Here is an 18,659-nt window from a genome sequence, read left to right on the forward strand (position 1 = left end):
AGTTCTGCCTCCCTGAAGTCCAGCATATCCCTTGGCACACAGCAGGTGCTCAATAAGTGTTTGATGAAGAGACTTTTTCAGTCATATAGTCACTCAACACATATCTGTTGATCTTTTATCACTCGGCAGGTGCAGGGGATACCACAGTGAGCAATATGGTCATGGTTCACATACAGAGAACAGACTGATAGTGGACAGATGGGTAACAACATAGGTAATTTCTAATTTAACACATAGGTATTGAGTGCCAGACGGTGTTCTAAACATTAATGAAATGGCAATGAATAAAAGGGCTTACATTCTAGTATATGTGTCCCCAACATCTAACTCGGAACTCGAAATGTGTTTCTTATGGAGAAATGGTTTTATGTAGAGATTAGGTTCCTTAGGACTACCCCAGCGGTTCTCAACCTGTGGGTCACGACCCCGGCGGGGGTCGAACGACCAAAACACAGGGGTCGCTCGCGACCTACAGGTTGAGAACCGCTGGACTCCCCTAAGCTTCAGTTCTGGTATTAATGGGAATCAGCCCTATAGCTTTGTCTGTTTCTCTATAAAGGGGAGCTCAGAAGTCTAAATAACAAGCATACACACAAACCTGTAGGGGCTGTCTGAGTAAGCTTTCACAAACTGGGGTCTCACAGACATGCTTTGTTTGGCCTGAACACTGTTGGCCCAACTTTTAAAATTCAGGGCATTTCACATTAGAATCTGGATTTCTGGCTTCTTTTGAAAAGGCTGAAATCTGGCAATGCTGGGCCCATATTCCTTCATGACAACAATTGGCCAGCATCACATGTGCCCTCAAACTCGCCAGAGTCCTCACTCCTCCCTATTTCTCTAACACCCAATCTATTTTCTGTTCCTTGTCTGGCTCCTGTCGGCTCTTGTGGTAACATAAGACACAATCTATGCCCTGGGTCCCTTTGCAGTTTAATTGGGGAGAATAATGCACAGACTTAGAATATGTAAGTGCTACAAACAGCTGGTGTAAGTGCAGTAGAAGGTGGGAAAACAGAAAGATTAGTGTTAGATGATCAAAGTTTTGTGGTTGAACTGGGATTGCAACTTTGTAGCAACAGCAGCAGCCAGCATCTGTTGAGCTTTTCCTAGGTACCAGGCACTGGGTATCTACGATCTCATCTGATCCTCACAATAACCCTATAAGGTAGGTATTATGCCCATATGTTAAAGGAGGAAACTGAGGCTCCAAAAGTGGAACTCATTTGCTCATGGTCATGCAGCTGGCTAGTAAATAAGAGAGTTTGTCTCACTCTATACCACTGTGGCATTCTCCAAGGTAGAGGAGGGGGTCTCAGGCATGAGAACCAGCAAGGATGAGAGACAAGTGTGGCATGTGCCTTGGGTGAGGGAGATATTGGTCTGAGTGGAGAAGGGGGCTTGTAAAAAAGTATCTAAAAGGACAGGACCTTGGGGAGGGGGCATGGGGAATCTCTGAATGCCCACAAAAGAATATGACTTGGAGGCCCTGGCTGGTTGGCTCAGTGGTAGAGCGTCAGCCTAGCGTGCGGAGGACCCGGGTTTGATTCCCGGCCAGGGCACACAGGAGAAGCGCCCATTTGCTTCTCCACCCCTCCCCCTCTCCTTCCTCTCTGTCTCTCTCTTCCCCTCCTGCAGCCAAGGCTCCACTGGAGCAAAGATGGCCCGGGCGCTGGGGATGGCTCTGTGGCCTCTGCCTCAGGCGCTAGAGTGGCTCTGGTCGCAGCATGGCGACGCCCAGGATGGGCAGAGCATCGCCCCCTGGTGGGCAGAGCGTCGCCCCTGGTGGGCGTGCCGGGTGGATCCCGGTCGGGCGCATGCGGGAGTCTGTCTGACTGTCTCTCCCTGTTTCCAGCTTCAGAAAAATGCAAAAAAAAAAAAAGAAAGAAAAAAAGAATATGACTTGGCATAAGAGTCTAGCAACCCCCAGAGTTGAAAGCATTATTTTCAGAAGTCAATGAAAGGATACTCAGAGAATCAAAAAAATAAAGACTCAGATGCGGAAAGACCTGAGTGTTTCTTGGATCCTGTAAGTCTAATAATAATGTCATCAATAACAACACTGACTTTCATTTAAAGCTTAGTATGTCCTTTTTGCCAGCAATGGCTTGAGTATTAAAAAATGTAAAGAAAAAAATCCATTTCACAGGTTTCATCTTTGACTGTTGAGAGTTCCACTAATTACTCTCTTTGAAAAGCTATGACTTCAACTCTTTAGACTGTTGGGGAACGTTTTCCAGTTTAAGGAGTCCACACAATTTGGGCAGCAGGAGCTTTGCGCAGGACAAGCTGTGTGTGTGCTGTGCTTATTTTTGCTAATGAGTTCCTAAAATTAATTTTGGCCAGAAAAGTCCATGGGCACAGTCAACAAACATGCATTTCAAACCATTCAGAATTCATATTATAAAAGGCATATGAGCCTTTAAAATGATTGGGGGGGGGGTAGTTAAGATTTTTTAAGCATGAGAGTAGTATGATCAAATCTATTTTATGGTAGGTGGACAAGGTGGACTAGTGAGGCCTGATACAGGGTGACTAACTATTTAGTATTTATTGAATGAATAAATGAATGAATGAACTACTGAGACCAGTTAGGAGCTACTACACTAGTCCTGGCAGGGAACAATGGGGCATGACTTGAAGGAGCGGCGATGGGAGCAGAGGTGACATTTAAAGTATGGGTCTCCGTTGTCAGATGGGAGAAGGGTAGGGGCAAGCAGGGTGTGTTCTTAGTTTCTGAACTGGGCTGAATGGATGAATGGGAGCCTCACTCTCCAAAATTTAATGCAGGAGTGGTGAGTTATGGGGGAACATAGTGCTGCCAAGTGTAGTGTTAAAGAGCACACAGGCTTGCAGGTAAATTCCTGGACCCCCCTTCCCATTCATTAGTTACTTTACCTAAGTCCCCTGTGCTCAGTGTCCATTTGTTGTTTCTGTGGCTTTGTTTGCTAATTAAGTCTTACCAAGAGATCAGGGTTAAAATACAAGATCAAGATTCAAAGACATCTCATTAACAGCATCAACAAACGATTTGAGTCAGGTGGGTGTAAGTCATAGATCACATAGGCTGAGCTAATTAAGCAGGTACCTGACAAAGGCCAGCACCTTTGACCACATTTCTACCCATGTTTTATTCCTCTTGTCAGGTATCTAGGTGGCTTATGACTATGAAGCATTTTTAATAAGCTCTATGAAGGAACCGATGTAATTGGCATTAAGGGCAACTTTGATGTCTGATGAGCTTCTACTATCCGGAATAACATCAAGACATCTTTCTTCAAATCTCCTCAGAAAATCCAGAGGGTCCATGTGTGTGCTGAAATTGCTGACTGGAATGTCCGCTTCTCCGCCGAAGGCATGGCAGAGAGAAAGGCAGTTAATTATCTCTCTTCATATCTGACGAAACTTTCCCTTTTCCTTCTCACTTTTAGAAGACATCATTAGTCTGACACGGTGAACAATACTCCATTATACCTGGATATTTTTAATGATCACAAAAAATTCCTCACTTCTTCCATTTTCTGATTTTCTATTCAACAACTTGATCATATTTGAATTGAGCCTATCCTATTACAGAGATAATAACCTCAGTCTACTAGCCAGCATGAGTCATTATCTGCCGTATACATTTTTAAAAGACCTCCTCACGAGGTTTGGCATGTGGCATCCAAGGAGGCACGGGGGAGCTTTGTATTAGCACTTTATAATGAAGACCAAAGAGCACCTAGCGTAGTGGTCTGTTCTCATTTTAAACCTAGGTGTTTTGTATGTATATATGGGCTTTCAGTTAAAAGTCTCTACTTTTCTCGAGTCCTTGCACACACAGAAAATTTTTTCTTGTGTTTTACCAAAAGAAAAGACAAGTTTAAAAACAAACAAACACAAAACAATTTTGCTAAATGTCGTTACTTACGATTGAGGTAATCAGAGACACTATTCACTCTCACAAACCATCCCCCTTTACCTTCCCTCTCCATTCTGTCCCTGTCTGGACATTACAAATAGGGACACCAAGGACATCTTCAGCTGCACCTTCCTGCACACCACTGGGAGTATTGCTCCCCGTCAGTGTGAAGCAGTAGAATTACTAATGCATATTAGAATGTTACTGGGATTGCAAAATTGCCCACTCAAATAGCTTTACCATTTTACACCTTAATTCCAGCACAAAATCCCCTTTTTAAAAAGTAGAAACCCATGGTTGGCTCAGCAGTATGGCATTGGCCCAGTGTGTGGAAGTCCTGGGTTCAATTCCTGGTCAGCGCACACAGAAGTGACCACTTGTTTCTCCACCCTTCCCCATCCCGTGCTCTCTCTCTCTCTCTCTCTCTCTTGCCCCTCCTGCAGCCATAGCTCAAATGATTTGAGCAAGTTGGCCTCAGGCACTGAGGATGGTTACATGGCCTTGCTTCAGGGACTGAAAATAGCTTGGCTACTGAGCAATGAAGCAGCTGCTCCAGATGGGTAGAGCACCGCCTAGCAGGGTGGATCCATTAGGGGCACGCGAGAGCCTGTCTCTCCGCCTCCTGCCTCCCTGCCTCTCACTAAATTCTAATTTTTTTAAAAAATTAATAATAATAAAAAATAACAAAAAGTAGGAACCTAGCTCCACAACACAGCACCTCATTCTCTGAGACACTGACACCCTTCATGTTCATGTTGTCCTGCTTAATTATCCCTTCTCCATGTGCAGCATTGGCTTCTAAGAGGCCACAGTCATACCTTGACATCTAGCATCTCTGGTTGCTTTCAGAGCTAAAAAAGTTCAGCCTTTCTTTCCAGAACTCATATTATGAAAGTAAAAAATGTTATGACAGCACTGAATAAAGACTCAAGTCAAAGCTGGGTACAAATGTCAGGTATTGGTCACATCCAATGAGTCTGATCTAGGAACCATGACTCGGTTTGAAACTTCAACGTACTTCTTTGGAACAGTATCAAACCCAATCCTCTGCCTCTGGCCTCCAAGCTAATTTACTTTGTTTCATATTAATTTGAAATACTGAAGGCCCATCAACCACCCGAGGCTTCATTTTTATTTTTTTCAAAAGAAAAGAAAATGCCCCCAAGAGAATGACCTTAGGAAGGGCTTAACTTCCTCTGAAAATAGCTGAAAGGGAAAATGGGTCCACCCTGAGGGTCCCGAGGAGGAGAGGGGGTGACACCGAGACACAGAAGGTGAGAGAGGGTGGTGCTGGAGAGGGGACACGTGCTGGCAGCAAGGAGGCCAAGATGGTGGGACAGGCTGCTCTCCCTTCCGGAATCCTGTGCCTGAAGAGAGTCGCTGTGCAGCCAGGACGCCAGCAGTGCCTTCCCCAGTGGGTTGGGCTTTCCTAACCCTCGTGACCAGGGATGCTGGCAGGCGTTTGGCAAAAGGCATTTGACAACATTTGCCTGCTTTCTGCGGGGAGCTGCCTCAGGATCATGTGGCCTCAATGCTTTTAGGTTGCTTAGCTGCTGTATTATTTGTTGTTAGTGCCGGGATGGTCCCTAGGGAGATGGGAAGAGGCTCATGGTAAGACCGGGAGGGGGGAGGGGGAGTGGTGAGGCAAATGGCTCCTAACCCAATTCTAAAAACAAACTAAAGGTCCCCGGAGAGTTCAGCACCATCGGCCAGGTGGCAGCCACCTTGGCGGCGAGGCCAATGTCTTTTCTTTAACATCCTGCCAGGTTGCACATGGCCACTGGAGAGAAGGGACAACATGAAGGATGTAAATGGCTCAGAGAATGAGATGCTACGCTGTGGAGCTAGGTTTCTAGTTTTACAGAAAGCACTTCATACTGCAAGTGAAGGTGTGAAGTGGCAAAGCCGCTGGAACTGGCAAAGGTGAAGTCCCATTAACACTTTTTGTGTACCCACCACTTTCTCTTCCTGATGCTGCACAGAAGCAACATTTCAGCAGGTGTGGAAGGGGCAGAGGTGAAGATAATCTTTAGGCCCTATTTGTAATGGTGAAGATGAGATTTGGACCCCATCTAAAAGTCCATCAAGAGGGAAAAAGCAAAACAACTTCTGCTGCTGCCCCGGGGGCAGGGGGGCGGGGAGTAGTGTTGCAGTGAGGGTGGTCCTATGGACTAACGCGGGTATTGCTCCCAGGCATTGTACTGGGGAGGAAAGCAAGGTGTGGGTCAATAGAGCACACCAGGCTGTGCAACAATATTTTCAGTGTTATATATCTGCATCCTTTTTAACAAGGAGAAAATGTTAAGTAAAAGAAGAATCACAGTTCAGAAACTTTGAAAAGTACACATGCATGTACATGTCCAGGCAAAGGACAGCACACATACAGATGCGTGTACACACACGTTTCTCACAGGGTTCCCCTGGAGAAGGAAGCAAGAAATTTCAGGAAGAAAAAAAAATTAGCCTCATCTGTAATGCTTTTGTTTTTAAATAAGTAAATGTATTACTTGTGGAAGAAAAATAAAATAAAATGTTTTAATTCAATGCATTTGTATCTCGTCTTTTTATAAAAAGCTACAAGGCCCTGGCTGGCTGACACAGTGGATAGTGTCGGCTTGGCATGCAGACCGACCCAGGTTCGATCCCCAGTCGGGGCACACATGAGAAGCGACCATCTGCTTCTCTCCTTGTCCTCTCCCCCTTCTCTCTCTCTTTCCCTCTCACAGCCAGTGTCTCAAGTGGTTTGAGTGTGGCCTCAGGCACTGAGGATAGCTCAGTTGATTCAAGCACTGGCCCCAGACAGGGGATTCTGGTCGAGGCACATGTAGGAGTCTGTCCCTCTATCCCCCTGCCCCTGCTTCTCTCATTTAAAAAGAAAAAAAAAAGCTACAAAATTTATAAAAGAAGAAGAAAATTAGACAAAGAAAAGAGATTGAAAAGTACATAAGCAGAAAATTCAGCCCTGATCTCCCAACAGCCAGAGCAAAAAGTGGACATATTATAAATTATGTCACATTTCCTTATAAAATGGAAGGTGATCCAGTTCCTTTAGAGACAGTTTTTACACTGAAACTATATCTTAAAAATATTTACTCATGTGGAACTTGATATAGGAGGTCGCCTGCTCTTCACCAGTTTTAAACATGACTCTGTTCCTATTTAAGTTTAGAGAAATGTCCCTTTTCTTCCTCAACTGTTTACAGAGCCTATCCCCCGCCTCCCTCCTTCACCTTGTCGGTATCCCCCCCCCACCCCCACCCTTGCTCGCTGTACTCCAACCACACAGGCCACCTCCTGTAGTTCCTTGGACAAGCTCAGCCTGTTTCCAACCTGGAGAGAGAAGCCGACACTGGTGCACCCCGGTTACCACTCAGGACTGAGGCGTCCCTACCCATTGCTGGGAGGCTGGTTCCTGAGGCTGACTCCTCCTTGGGAAGTTGTCCTCAGTGGGACAAAGAAAACTGCCTAGCCTAAAGTTACACCCCCTTCCTTGGGGACAGCCCACATCCAGTGATGGGCAAGGTGGAGGAATAAAGGACCAGATCCATGGCCTCAATTCTGGTCGTCTCTAAAGGGCCATCTGGCTTCAGAACACTGTGGGACCACTAAAGCCTCATGAGTCCCTCTTCTTGGTCCTTGTAATCCACCACTGCCTTCCTAGAACCTAGGACACGCCTAGGAAATAGTAGCTTCTCAGTAAACATTTCTTGAATTAGTTAATAATGGAAATTTTATCTCAAAAATATAATATGAAGAAAATAAAAGGATAATTTGATATCTGAACAACTTGATGCATTTGGATAATAATAAGACTAAAATGTATATATTTTTTTATAAATTTTTATTAATTTTAATGGGGTAACATCAATAAATCAGGGTACATATGTTTAAAGAAAACATCTCCAGGTTATCTTGTCATTCAAATATGTTGCATACCCACCACCCAAAGTCAGATTGTCCTCTGTCACCTTCTATCTAGTTTTCTTTGTGCCCCTCCCCCTCCCCTTTCCCTCCCCCCCCTAACCATCACACTCTTGTCCATGTCTCTTAGTCTCGTTTTTATGTCCCACCTAAGTATGGAATCAAGCAGTTCTTAGTTTTTTCTGATTTACTTATTTCACTCCGTATAATGTTATGAAGATCCAACCATTTTGTTGTAAATGATCCGATGTCATCATTTCTTATGGCTGAGTAGTATTCCATAGTATATATGTGCCACATCTTCTTTATCCAGTCATCTATTGAAGGGCTTTTTGGTTATCTTGGCCACTGTGAACAATGCTGCAATGAACATGGGGCTACATGTGTCTTTACATATCAATGTCTCTGAGTTTTGGGGGTATATTCCCAGCAGAGGGATTGCTGGGTCATAGGTAGTTCTATTTTCAGTTTTTTGAGGAACCACCATACTTTCTTCCATAATGGTTGTACTACTTTATATTCCCATCAACAATGAATAAGGGTTCCTTTTTATCCACGGCCTCTCCAACTCTTGCTATTACCTGTCTTACTGATAATAACTAATCTAATAGGTGTGAGGTGGTATCTCATTGTAGTTTTTTTGTTTGTTTGTTTTTTGTATTTTTCTGAAGTTGGAAACAGGGAGGCAGTCAGAAAGACTCCCGCATGGGCCCGACCAGAATCCATCCGGCATGCACACCAGGGAGCAATGCTCTGCCCATCTGGGGCGTTGCTCTGTTGCAACCAGGGCCATTCTAGCACCTGAGGCAGAGGCCATGGAGCCATCCTCAGTGCCTGGGCCAACTTTGCTCCAATGGAGCCTTGGCTGCGGGAGGGGAAGAGAGAGACAGAGAGGAAGGAGAGGGGGAGGGGTGGAGAAGCAGATGGGTGCTTCTCCTGTGTGCCCTGGCCGGAAATTGAACCCGGGACTCCTGCATGCCAGGCCAATGCTCTACCACTGAACCAACTGGCCAGGGCTCATTGTAGTTTTGATTTGCATTTCTCTAATAACTAATGAAGATGAGCATCTTTTCATATATCTGTTGGCCATTTCTTCCTGGGAGAAATGTCTGTTCATGTCCTCTTCCCATTTTTTTATTGTATTGAACTATTGGTTGTTTGTTTGTTGTTGAGTTTTATGAGTTCTTTGTATATTTGGGATATTAGGCCCTTATCTGAGCTGTTGTTTGAAAGTATCATTTCCCATTTAGTTGGCTGTCTGTTTGTTCTGTTGTCAGTTTCTCTTGCTGAGCAAAAACTTCTTAGTCTAATGTAGTCTCATTCATTTATCTTTGCCTTCACTTCTCTAGCCTTTGGAGTCAAATTCATAAAATGCTCTTTAAAACCAAGGTCCATGAGTTTAGTACCTATGTTTTCTTCTATGTACTTTATTGTTTCAGGTCTTATGTTTAGGTCTTTAATCCATTTTGAATTAATTTTAGTATAAGGGGACAAACTGTAGTCGAGTTTCATTCTTTTGCATGTGGCTTTCCAGTTTTCCCAGCACCATTTGTTGAAGAGGCTTTCTTTTCTCCATTGTGTGTTGTTAGCCCCTTTATCAAAAATTATTTGACCATATATATGTGGTTTTATTTCTGGACTTTCTATTCTGTTCCATTGGTCTGAGTGTCTATTTTTCTGCCAATACCATGCTGTTTTGATTGTCGTGGCTCTATAATATAGTTTGAAGTCAGGTATTGTAATGCCCCCAGCTTCATTCTTTTTCCTTAGGATTGCTTTGGCTATTCGGGGTTTTTTATAGTTCCATATAAATCTGATGATTTTTTGTTCCATTTCTTTAAAAAATGTCATTGGAATTTTGATGGGAATTGCATTAAATTTGTATATTGCTTTGGGTAATATGGCCATTTTGATTATATTTATTTTTCCTATCCAAGAACAAGGAATATTTTTCCATTTCATTGTATCTTTTTCGATTTCCCTTAACAATGCTTTGTAGTTTTCATTATATAGGTCCTTTATATTCTTTGTTATGTTTATTTCTAGGTATTTTGTTGTTGTTGCAATCGTGAAGAGGATTTTTTTTTTTTTAGTTCGTTCTCAAATGTTTCATTGTTGGCATATAGAAAGGCTATGGACTTATGCATGTTAATTTTGTATCCTGCGACTTTACTGTATTGACTTATTGTTTCTAGTAGTCTTTTTGTGGAGTCTTTGGGGTTTTCTATGTATAGGATCATATCTGCAAAAAGTGATACCTTTACTTCTTCCTTTCTGATATGGATGCTTTTTATTTCTTTGTCTTGTCTGATTGCTCTGGCTAGGACCTCTAGCACCACATTAAATAAGAGTGTAGAGAGTGGAAAACCCTGTCTTGTTCCTGATTTAAAGGGAAAAGCCTTCAGTTTTGTGCCATTTAATATGATGTTAGCTGATGGTTTATCATATATGGCCTTTATCATGTTGAGATATTTTCCTTCCATACTCATTTTGTTGAGTCTTAAACATAAAATTGTGTTGTATTTTATCGAATGCCTTTTCTGCATCTATTGATAAGATCATGTGGTTTTTGTTCTTTGTTTTGTTGATATGGTGTATTACGTTAACCGTTTTACATATATTGAACCATCCTTGAGATTCTGGGATGAATCCCACTTGATCATGATGTATTATTTTTTTAATATGTTGTTGTATTTGATTTGCTAGTATTTTGTTTCGTATTTTAGCATCTGTATTCATTAGAGATATTGGTCTGTAGTTTTCTTTTTTAGTGCCGTCCTTGCCAGGTTTTATTCTGAGGGTTATGTTGGCCTCATAAAATGTGTTTGAAAGTATTGTTTCTTTTTCAATTTTTTGGAAGACTTTGAGTAGAATAGGAACCAAGTCGTCTTTGAATGTTTGATAGAATTCACTAATACAACCGTCTGGGCCTGGACTTTTATTTTGGGGGAGGTTTTTAATAGTTTTTTCTATTTCCTCCCTGCTAATTGGTCTGTTTAGGCTTTCTGCTTCTTAATGACTCAGTCTAGGAAGGTTGTATTGTTCTAGGAATTTAACCATTTCTTCTAGATTGTTGAATTTGGTGGCATATAGTTTTTTGTAGTATTCTACAATAATTCTTTATATATCTATGATGTCTGTGGTGATTTCTCCTCTTTCATTTTGGATTTTGTTTATATGAGTTCTTTCTCTTTTTTCTTTGGTGAGTCTTGCCAAGGGTTTCTCAATTTTGTTGATCTTTTCAAAGAATCAGCTTCTTGTTTTATTAATTTTTTTATACTTTTTCTGTTCTCTATTTCATTTATTTCTGCTCTGATTTTTATTATTTCCTTTCTTTGGCTGGTTTTGGGTTGTCTTTGTTCTTCTTTTTCTAGTTCCTTAAGATGTGAAGTTAAGTGGTTTACTTGGGTTCTCTCTTGTTTGTTCATATAGGCCTGAAGTGATATGAATTTCCCTCTTATCACTGCTTTTGCTGCATCCCAGAGATTCTGATATGTCGTATTGTCATTTTCATTTGTCTGTATATATCTTTTGATCTCTGCACTTATTTCTTCTTTAACACATTCATTTTTTAAAAGTATGTTGTTTAGTGTCCACATTTTTGTGTGTATTTTCCCCTCTTTTTTGCAGTTGAATTCTAGTTTCAAGGCTTTATGATCAGAGAATATGCTTGGTACAATTTCAATTTTTCTGAATTTGCTGATGTTATTTTTGTGGCCCAACATATATGGTCAATTCTTGAGAATGTTCCATGTACACTAGAGAAAAATGTATACTCTGTTGCTTTGGGATGAAATGTCCTGTAGCTGTCTATCATATCCAATTGCTCTAGTGTTTAATTTAAGGCCAATATATCTTTATTGATTTTCTGTTTGGATGAATGATCTAGAGCTATCAGCGGTGTATTGAGGTCTCCAAGTATGATTGTATTTTTGTCAAGTTTTGTTTTTAGGTCAATAAGTAGCTGTCTTATATATTTTGGTGCTCCTTGGTTTGTTGCATATATTTATATATGTTAAGAATTGTTATGTCTTCTTGGCCCTGGTTGGTTGGTTCAGTGGTAGAGCATCGGCCTGGCGTGCGGGAGTCCCGGGTTCGATTTCCAGTCAGGGCACACAGGAGAAGCACCCATCTGCTTCTCCACCCCTCCCCCTCTCCTTCCTCTCTGTCTCTCTCTTCCCCTCCCGCAGCCAAGGCTCCACTGGAGCAAAGTTGGCCCGGGCGCTGAGGATGGCTCTGTGGCCTCTGCCTCAGGGCTAGAATGGCTCTGGTTGCGGCAGAGCAATGCCCCAGATGGGCAGAGCATTGCCCCCTGTCGGTTGCATGCGGGAGTCTGACTGACTGCCTCCCTGTTTCCAACTTCAGAAAAATACAAAAAAAAAAAAAAGAATTGTTATGTCTTCTTGATTCAGTGTCCCCTTAATCATTATGAAATGACCATTATTATCTCTGATTACTTTTGCTGTCTTATAGTCAGCATTATTAGATATGAGTATTGCTACACCTGCTTTTTTTGGATGTTATTTGCCTGGAATATTGTTTTCCAGCCTTTCACTTTGAATTTGTTTTTATCCTTGTTGCTTAGATGTGTTTCTTGTAGGCAGCATACAGTTGGATTTTCTTTTCTAATCCATTCTGCTACTTACTGTCTTTTTATTGGTGAGTTTAATCCATTTACATTTAGTGTAATTATTGACACTTGTGGGTTTCCTATTGCCATTTTATAAATTGCTTTCTGTTAGTTTTGCATCTTGTTTGATTCTTCTCTTTTGTTTTCTATCATTAGTTTTTGTTTGGTTGTATTCCATACTTCTTTCCTCTGTTGCTACCTTTTTTAAGTCATGTGCTTCTGTGTTGGTTTTTTCAGGGGTGGTTACCATTAAGTAATGAAAAGGGTACCTACCATGTTCATTGTAGTACACTATCTTATGAGTGCTTCCGTACTCCATCGTCCTTTGCCATTGTTTATCTCCGTCCTCTCCCTCTTTTTTTTTCTATTGTCACAGTTTAAATTTGATTTTATTGTGTTCTTGGTGGAGCTTTTACTTGTGGTTTTGTTTTGTTCTTTGTATCTGGTTGGAAAACCCCCTTTAGTATTTCCTGGAGTGGGGGTTTTCTGATGATAAATTCTTTCCTCTTTTCTGTATCTGTGAATGTTTTTATTTCTCCTTCATATTTGAAGGATAGCTTTGATGGGTATAATAGTCTTGGCTGAAAGTTCCTCTCTTTCAGAACTTTAAATATTAGGGTCCACTCTCTTCTAGCTTGTAGAGTTTCTGTGGAGAAATCTGATGATAATCTAATAGGCCTTCCTTTATATGTTGTATTCTTCTTTTCCCTGGCTGCCTTGAGAATTTTTTCTTTGTCATTGGTTTGTGCCAATTTCATTATGATGTACCTTGGAGTAGGTTTGTTGGGGTTAAGAAAACTCGGTGTTGTGTTTGCTTCTTGAATTTGAGGCTTTAGTTCTTTCCACAGGCTTGGGAAGTTCTCATCTATTATTTGTTTGAATATGTTCTCCATTCCATTTTCTCTCTCTTCTCCTTCTAATATACCTATTATTCTTATACTAGTCTTTTTGATGGAGTCAGACAATTCCTGTAGGGCTTTCTCATTTTTTTAAATTTTTGAGTCTCTCTCCTCTTCTCTCTCTTGTGCCTCAAGTTACTTGTCTTCTATGTCACTAATCCTACCTTCTATCTGGCCTGTTCTATTAGCTAAGCTTGTTACCTCGTTTTTTTGTTTTTTTTTTTTTTTTTAATTATTTTTATTTATTTATTCATTTTAAAGGAGACAGAGAGAGAGAGAGAGAGAGAGAGAGAGAGAGAGAGAGAGAAGGGGGGGAGGAGCAGGAAGCATCAACTCCCATATGTGCCTTGACCGGGCAAGCCCAGGGATTTGAACCGGCGACTTCAGCATTCCAGGTCGAAGCTTGATCCACTGCGCCACCACCACTTACACTACCTCGTTTTTCAGTTCATGAATTGAGTTTTTCATCTCTGTTTGATTTGTTTTTATAGTTTCAATTTCCTTGGTAATATATTCTTTGTGTTCATTGAGTTGTTTTTTGAGCTCCCTAAATTGCCTTTCTGTGTTTTCTTGTGTATCTCTGAGTATTTTTAGGATTTCTATTTTAAATTCTCTGTCATTTAGCTCCAAGGTTTCCAATATATTAATTTTTTTCCATAGATTTTCTGTCATCTATCTGTGCTACATCTCTGTCTTTTGTATCTATGATATTCTATTTCCTTTTCCTTAATGGCAACTGAGGGTGGTTTTGTTGATAGCACTTCGTGTTCAGTGTGTGGGACTTCCAGATGCTCCAAGGATAGATTTTTATGTCACTGGTTGAAGAACTTGTTGAAATTTTGGGGAGAGGTATCGGTAGCGCTCCTCATGGCACCATTTCTCTGATGTCACTCCCGAAAATATGTATATATTTTCAAAGGATTTATTTTAAGGTCTTTTATATTGTCTTTAGAGAGAGAAAAAGGGGGGAGAAACAGGAAGCATCAGTAATTGCTTCTCATATGTGCCTTGACCAGGCAAGCCCAGGGTTTTGAACCAGCAACCTTAGCATTCCAGGCCGATGCTTTATCCATTGTGCCACCAGAGGTCAGAAAAAATTTATATTTTCAAATCTAATTTTCCCTCGAGAGCCAACATATTTAAAAAATCCACTGCCTAACTTTAAGAATTGGAGGATGAAATTTCTTCCGGAATGATCTGTGAGTCCCTTCATTTAGAAGAACAGATATTTTGTACAGAACTAGGTACAGCAGAAAGAGAACTTACTGTGCACATGTCAGGAAGGAGAGAAGCTCTGCTCCAGGACGTCCCTTTGGGCCTCAGAAGGAAGGGGTGGGCTGGGTGATTGATGGCCACTAAGATTTACTGAGACATGCTCTATGCCACACTGCTCAAGCACTTTATTGTACTAACTCACTTCTTCTTCATGACTGCCTTACGACATAGATACTACTGCTATCCCCATTCCATAGGGGAGTAGATTGAGACAGTGAGAGGTTAAGAAACTTACCCAAGGTTCCACAGCTGGGAGGTTGCTGAGCTGGGAGTGAATTCCCAGCAGTCTGACTTAAGAGACTGCACTGTCTACAGACTCTCTGTGGCCAGGCAGGCGTCAGAGAATCACAGGAAAAAAGACACAAACAAGGTGATTTTCTTACAGTCCCTTCCAAATCTTTTGTTCTAAAGTGTATAACATGTTCCAATTATTAAGAGTGTCTGTCAATTCCTTGCATTTCTAGAAACTCTCACTCCCAATGTCCTTCACACTGATGTTAACATGATGTCCTGGCATTACAGAAATTTGTGCTGCCATAATTTGGGGAGGGGGAAGGGTGCAGGGGAGATTAGACCAGGGAAGCTGAGTATAATTTTATGCAAAGCAAAAGAGCAGCAAATGCATTGAGAAAAAGAATATAGGGACAAATAGATGAAAACCAGCCAAACGGCTGGAAACAGAGCTCTTGAAAACAACCGTGGCCATCCTTGTAGCAAAACAAGCTGGTGGCTGAGACTCTTGTTAAAGAAGATTGAGTTACGTTACTGAATGCTTTCTCCCAGTGCTGTTTCCCTCTCACCTGTGGCTGGATTAGACTGGAGAATCTAATACAATTTGCCTGTTAAAGCCCATCTGCTTTCAATTCTGTTCTCTCTTCTCTAGCCTTCCTGATACCTCTTTGCCTTTCTTCCCAAGCACAGGCTTTGCAGTTAAAGAGACCCAGCCAGGTTCCTGCCTCAGCCGCTTCCTGGCTGTGTGTACATGCAGGTAAATGATTTCACTGTCTAAGCTTTACTTTTCTCATCTGTAAAATGGGCATAGCAACATCAGCTTCACAGAATGGTAAGAATGAAATGAGGCACACGTACAACGTACCTAGCTAGCATGGAAGCTGGCACAAACGAGATGTTAGTTCCTTTCCCCTCCCCTCTTGTCTTTCCTTCCCCTTCATTCCTAAATTCCTTCAGGTTCGCTGGGCTGCACTGTTAGGGGAGGGATAGCCCTTAATCAATAAGATCCTCTGAGGGGTGAAACTTGGGCATAGACAGCTCTGGCATTCACAGATGCAAAATTTCTAACCACTTAAACAACATGAGTGCAACCACTTAAACAACATCACTAAATGTTATATGAAGTCCAAAAATTCCAAACATTAAAGAGAAAGCCACTCTAGCAGGTCTAATCAATGTGAAAATAATTGTAGTGTAGCTGGAAGTAATTGTTAATTCATTAAGGCTCATTGATAGGGGTAAACAGACTGTTTCTTTGGTCTGCTGCAACATTATTAACTGAAGTAATGAATTTCACTAAAATCAGTTAACAGCATCCATGTGGAATTTGGTTCTTGCCAGTGTTTTTGTTTTTGTTTTTTTGTTTTTTTTACAGAGACAGAGAGAGAGAGAGTCATAGAGAGTGATAGAAAGGAACAGAGAGACAGGAATGGAAAGAGATGAGAAGCATCAATCATTAATTTTTTATTGGGGCACCTTAGTTGTTCATTGATTGCTTTCTCATATGTGCCTTGACCGTGGGGCTACAGTAGACCGAGTAACCCCTTGCTTGAGCCAGTGACCTTGGGGTCGCCCATGCTCAAGCTGGCGACCTCGGGGTTTCAAACCTGGGTCCTCAGCATTCCAGTCCAACGCTCTGTCCACTGCGCCATGGCCTGGTCAGGCCTTGCCAGTGTTTTTGATGATGGGAAATAATCTCCCCTCAAAATAAAATAAATATAAAAATTCAATTCTCCGGGTTAGATGCAGGTTGAATATTTTATATATACCTGCAAATTAAATTGATTGCAGGTGGGCTACTGGCTGTCAAGTCATCATGACAATGTCGGAATAGCCCAGTGATGCACTGTCAAGGTCTATGAGCATCCATCAGGAGAGAACTCGCTAAGAACAGGACTTACCATTGCAGAGTAGCAGGAGTGGAGTGGGGCTTGGATGCTCTATTATTTTCTTTTTCCTCATCTGTTAAAGGAAAGAAAAAGGAGCTAACTTCAGTAGGAAAAAGTAAAAGATCTTCCAGCTCTCAAAACACTGCCATTTGCCTCAAACATCGATGCTCTTACAGCAATGATATTTTGTCTTTCCCAACACTTTAGACTTAATATACTTAAATAAGAAGAAAAGGGGGAAATTGATTTTTACAGAAAACTCTTACACCAATTTGTATTTTTATTTGACATAAAAGTTACAGTTTGAAGAGCTCTCTCTCCTCCTCTCCTCTCTTCATTGCTGAACAATGGGGATGCACTCATCCAACTTGTTATTTTCCCAACTGCTGCTGGGCATTTGACTCGACAATTTTCACCCAAAGAACACACTGACTTCACACCATTTTCTCCTTATAACTCCATTGGAACAAAAAGTTAGGGAAAGGTAGAGAGGGTGTGAGTATTCAGAAGAATCAAGTCAGTGAAAACAATAGAGCAGGGGTGGGCAAAGTTTTTCTGTAAATGTCCAGAAGTAAATATTTTAGGGTTTCGAGGCCAAGAAGCAAAGATCAAGACTATTTTGTAATATTTTTATAATGAGAGAAAACAAATTCCACAAAACTTTTATTTATAAAATTCAATACAATAGTAGTTGAATACAATTTTTGTAACAGAGGTTTATTAAATAAGAATAAAAAATTGTTTTTGTAGAAGCAGGTAACATTTTTTCTTAATTGGAGTTCAAAATTCACAATCACATCAAATAGATTATAAATATTTATCTGCAAAAAACACTCTTAACATACAGCCCCACGAAAACAGGCATTAGGCCAGATTAGACCAGTGGGGTTATAGTTTGCTGACCTCCACAATCCAGCAATCTGAACAACAGATCAATCTTTGCAATTAAGGAAATAGACCTGCTGACAACTTTATCATGGATTAGCTGAGAAATACATAGAGTCTCATCCAATTCCTAATGATGGTTTTGACAGAAATAGTCAATATAAAATAAAAGATTTTGACCCACAAAATATGGCCCAACAAGACTGGTACACCTAACAGTCTCAAAACAGACAGACAAACAAACAAAAAAACGTAACAATGTCCAAACCTACAAATATAATCAACAAAATTTAATAAAAACTTGTAAAATGGGTGATGAAATGAATCTGTTACATGGATTCATTTAAGTTACATGGAAAAGAATCTTTAGACCCTGGCCAGTTGGCTCAGCAGTAGAGCGTCAGCCTGGCATGTGGAAGTCCCGGGTTCGATTCCCGGCCAGGGCACACAGGAGAATGCCCATCTGCTTTTCCACCCTTCCCCCTCTCCTTTCTCTCTATCTCTCTCTTCCCCTCCTACAGCCAAGGCTCCAGTGCAGCAAAGTTGGCCCAGGCGCTGAGGACAGCTCCATGGCCTCCACCTCAGGTGCTAGAATGGCTCCAGCTGCAATGAAGCAATGTCCCAAATGGGCAGAGCATTGCCCACGGTAGGCATGCTGGGTGGATCCTGGTCAGGTGCATGCGAGAGTCTGTCTGACTGCCTCCCTGCTTCTAACTTCGGAAAAAGAAAAAAGAATCTTTACCTATGAAAATAATTTTAGTAAAACAAAAATGTAAAGACACTATAAAAGAAAATGAAATAAACTATTGAAAAATTTAAAAAGTAAATTAGCTTAATAAAGTTGAGTTCAGAAAATATTTTCTTGATGACAGTTTATCACTATTAGTATATTTCATAATAAAACATCTGCTCTTAAACACTGTGGCAGATACTGTCTAGCTGAATGTACTCACCTCTCCCACATTAACACAGCCCTGATTTAGAGGGGACCATGTGTTCAGGCGGGAAGATTCCTTGCAAATCCT

General features: G+C 41.3%; 1 protein-coding gene across 2 annotated transcripts in view; it reads right to left on the reverse strand.

The window, feature by feature from the left end:
- The window catches only part of RFX4 (regulatory factor X4), a 165,805-nt gene that overhangs the window by 100,202 nt on the left and 46,944 nt on the right, over positions 1-18,659 (reverse strand). For both annotated transcript variants that reach the window (XM_066356036.1, XM_066356026.1), the window contains exon 3: positions 16,762-16,822. In XM_066356036.1, coding sequence (XP_066212133.1) covers positions 16,762-16,822 — 61 coding nt within the window. The remainder of the gene's footprint in view (positions 1-16,761; positions 16,823-18,659) is intronic.

Source organism: Saccopteryx leptura, chromosome 1, assembly GCF_036850995.1.
Source record: "Saccopteryx leptura isolate mSacLep1 chromosome 1, mSacLep1_pri_phased_curated, whole genome shotgun sequence".
NCBI classification, from domain to species: Eukaryota; Metazoa; Chordata; class Mammalia; order Chiroptera; family Emballonuridae; genus Saccopteryx; species Saccopteryx leptura.